This window comes from Triticum urartu, chromosome 3 (assembly GCF_003073215.2).
Source record: "Triticum urartu cultivar G1812 chromosome 3, Tu2.1, whole genome shotgun sequence".
Taxonomy (NCBI): Eukaryota; Viridiplantae; Streptophyta; class Magnoliopsida; order Poales; family Poaceae; genus Triticum; species Triticum urartu.
This window is the reverse complement of record NC_053024.1, coordinates 740,843,124-740,846,593: the sequence shown is the minus strand read 5'-3', so window position 1 is coordinate 740,846,593 and position 3,470 is coordinate 740,843,124. Positions and strand designations below refer to the sequence as shown.

The 3,470-nt window shown below is 45.1% G+C and overlaps 1 protein-coding gene across 1 annotated transcript; it reads right to left on the bottom strand.

Moving 5' to 3' along the window:
* Positions 1-814: 814 nt before the first annotated feature.
* LOC125549567 (dof zinc finger protein DOF2.4-like) lies at positions 815-2,718 on the bottom strand. The gene is made up of 2 exons (XM_048712948.1): positions 2,523-2,718; positions 815-1,881 (listed from the first exon to the last, which is right to left on the bottom strand). The coding sequence occupies exons 1-2, from the start codon at positions 2,586-2,588 to the stop codon at positions 880-882; spliced, it is 1,068 nt and encodes a 355-aa protein (XP_048568905.1). The 5' UTR covers positions 2,589-2,718; the 3' UTR covers positions 815-879.
* Between the last annotated feature and the right edge of the window lie 752 nt (positions 2,719-3,470).

Below are 3,470 nucleotides of genomic sequence, written 5' to 3'. Positions count from 1 at the left end.
TTATGCACAGGAAAATGATCCAGCCGGACTATATCCTTTGGTGTCACCTCGGCTGGACGGGGGGCTTCGTCAACACTTCATTACCCCATGCCGGGGACTTCGGCATCACTCTGCCGGCCTACATTGACCGTGCTATGTCACAACTTCGGAGTGCCGAGCTCTTTGCTCCGCCACCTCGGGACCGGCTTGGTGGATGGAACCTTGTCCCGCATCAAGCTCGGACTGCGTCGTCAATACCGAACACATTAACCAGCTTAGTTGCCTTCATGCTCAAAGTTTTAAATTTTTAACTTGTGTTCGTTTCGACCAAGCATTATACTTTTTTTTGGAAAAAAGTTGTTTGTAAAAAAATTTCCTTGTCCAAACTTTGTTTGTGACCCACAAATTCAAATACCCCATTTATTTGGAGGCTTCTTTTATGAAGCTTTTCCTCTTGCATATGATTATACTTGTACGGCTTCGTTCCTTGTCCGTGTATTACGCCACAATATGCACCATCTTGACTTATTAGGCAGTACGGTCTCATGCCCTACCGCCCCAATCGGTGCCACCTTCAAGAAGAGAAGGCCTTGGGGTAGCTAGGACCCTACCTCCAGAGGCACCGATGGTCCCACTCCATGCGCACCACTTACTAAGCTGGCAGTAGGGTATGAAGAGTGAACAAGGCACATTCTAGTGCTACCATACCAAGCATTAACATGTTTGAGCGTACATATCCAGCATTACCAAGTTCAGAAAATAACACATAATTAACAAGTAGATAGACCCATATATTTCATGAAAGTTCACATGACTACAGTAGCCTGTCCCATAATCTAAGAACAAATGTTGATCTAAACTAGCTAGCTAATTACAAGTTGCATTGCGAGTACTAGAACATTAAATGTAGCCGCCGGTGCCATTACCATTGACCACATCCCTGTGCATGCCCCTGCTGCTAGCGTAGTCCTGGTGCTTGTGGTTTCTCTTGGCCGGCGGGTAGTGCAACTGTTGGCCTGCTATCTCGTCGCCATGACCCCCGCGGACACTCTGTAACCCTAGGTGGAACATGCCCTGCATCGTAGCCATTGTGATGGGCATTGCCTCAGCTGGGAGTCCAGACATATGATGATCCATGGCGTGCATGAATGGGAAGCTATTCTGTGCTTCCAACAACTGCTCCATCCCGTTCCCATGGGCATGGTGGTGGTGGTGGTGCGCACAGCCATCCACCGTGTAAGCATCGCTTTCGGCAAAGAGCAGCCTGACAGGGAAGCCGAGACCAAGGTTAGCTGGGTCGAATATGTCGCTGAACTGGCTGTCGTGGGATGGCGTGCTGCCAAAAATGGGGTATTGCAATCTTGGTGGTGAAATGTCGGTGCCAGTGGCATAAGTGGTACTACTAGACATGGTTGGTGTCACGGACGACTTCCCTACCGTAGAGGCTCGGGAGGTGGCTGACACCACCTTGGGCTTGGCCCTACGCTTGGCATGGCGACGATACCCCCCGCCGACGGGCACGTTGCGGAGAACGCCGCCGCGGGTCCAGTAGCGGCTGCAGGAGCGGCAGAAGTGGCGGGGCTGGGTAAGAGAGTAGTTATTAAAGTAGCAAAACTTGGTGTTGGTGGATTCACATCGCGGGCAGTTGATCCCCGGAAGTGGATGCGGCAACCGCGCCAGCCGTGCTCGCTTCGACATGGAAATCGACTTGTTATTTCTGCCGTGACTGCAATCGCCGTCCCCAGCACCACCGCAACCATCATCGCCACCCCCTGCAACGCCGTAGTCGGCCCCGGTTGTGGCCATGAACCCTTTGGGATTATTGTTGTTGCATCCTCCATCACCAGGACCATCGGGTGAAGAAATGGTAGTACTATGAGTGCTAGTGCCGATTTGTTGCAGCTGCAAATCAACAAGGTGATGAGTAATCAATTAACCATATCGGCCAATATATATATGGAGCTATTTTTTTTCTCCATTCGTCCCCGGGATGGGCAGGATGAAGTAGTTTTTGGTAAATCTCGGAAGTTTTGGATTTTTGGTTCGAATAGTTCAAATGAATTTTGATTTTACATTTATTTCAGGTAATAACATATAATGTTTGAGCTACATCGGACATAAAGTTCCCTCTTCAAAAGGAGACCCCGTGACCTCTTGGGACTATAAAGACCACTGGAAAAAATAGCCCGTTAAATAAATTAGTTTAAGATGTCTCACTAATAGCATGCCATAGTGCGGTATAGCATGCTAAGGATGGTGCTATTTTGCTATAGAACACTATATTTTCATTTATAGAGACCCTATTTGATTTAGCTTTTCTGTTTAAATTCATTTTTTACCTTTCTGGTATCACAACCCAAGAAACAGTGGTACCTCTTGTGTCTATGAAATTTCAGGTAACTGGTCGGTTACTGTAAATTTCGACCAGAAAAAAAACCCTGATATGGAGTATATTCCTAGATATATATACTTGTTTCTTATGCGAACAAAATCATGAGGGAATATGCAATTAATTAGCAAGCTAGAAGCACGACGATGCATACCTGAAGCTGATTGTGGTCGGTGTTCCAGAAGTCTGATGAATCAAGGAAGGCAGGAAGGAAGATCATAGCCGGTGATCTAGAGAGAAGAGAAAATGGGAGGAAGAAACTTAGCAGCAGCTGGGGAAATCAAGCGGAAGAGTACTAGTACCAAGGAAAGGAATGGAAAAAGAAGAGATAAAAAGGACAGAGCAAGGTAGCTAGCTAGCAGCACCCAAATAGATGAGAGAGAAGGGACACACACTCTCTCTAGATATATAGCCTGTGGAGATTTGGAGGAAAAAAGAAGAGGACCCATGTTGTTGTTGTTTTCCTTCATTTGCACACATTTCCTTCTCCAATGTATATGCGGACGTGGCTCAGAGTGCTACCCATGCTAGCTACAGTTTGCAATAAATTAGTTAGTGTACTCTGATTAGCTAAGCTGATAGCTAATTTGCCACCGCATAATTAATCATGCAGGCCACTCCATAGAGTTAAATGGTACTAGCAATTTGGTTGGCCTACATATATTTGTTGTTTGAACACTAGCAAGTCATATCACTCACTCTGTTTCGAGACAACCACTTCTTCTCAACAGTCATGTGCTGTCATTTTTAGTAGGAACCAAGATGTCGTGTCATTTTCATCATATGTTTTTTTTTTCTAATTCTATGTTTTCATGATATTGCGTCCTAAAGATGTCATAAAATGTGGGATATGTCAAAGCGAGATGAACTTCAATCTTGACACATGCATGTCCTGTATACATAGAGAAAAATTCACAGCGATTTCCAGTATTTTTTTTCTCCCGAGCGACCTCTAGTCTTTGTGGTGGATATACAACTTAGTTTTGTATGGGAAGGGACTAACATTATATTTCACAACTCAAGTGTTAGTTAAGTTTATTTGTATAAAAATTCTCTATAACTTAAAGGTTGGATGATTTGATCGCCAACCTAGTGAAATTTA

Coding starts and splice junctions, on each gene's coding strand:
- LOC125549567 (XM_048712948.1), bottom strand. CDS start 2,588: ATGATCTTCCTTCCTGCCTTCCTTGATTCATCAGACTTCTGGAACACC. Junction 1,882..2,522: donor CCGACCACAATCAGCTTCAG/GTATGCATCGTC, acceptor GTTGATTTGCAG/CTGCAACAAATCGGCACTAG.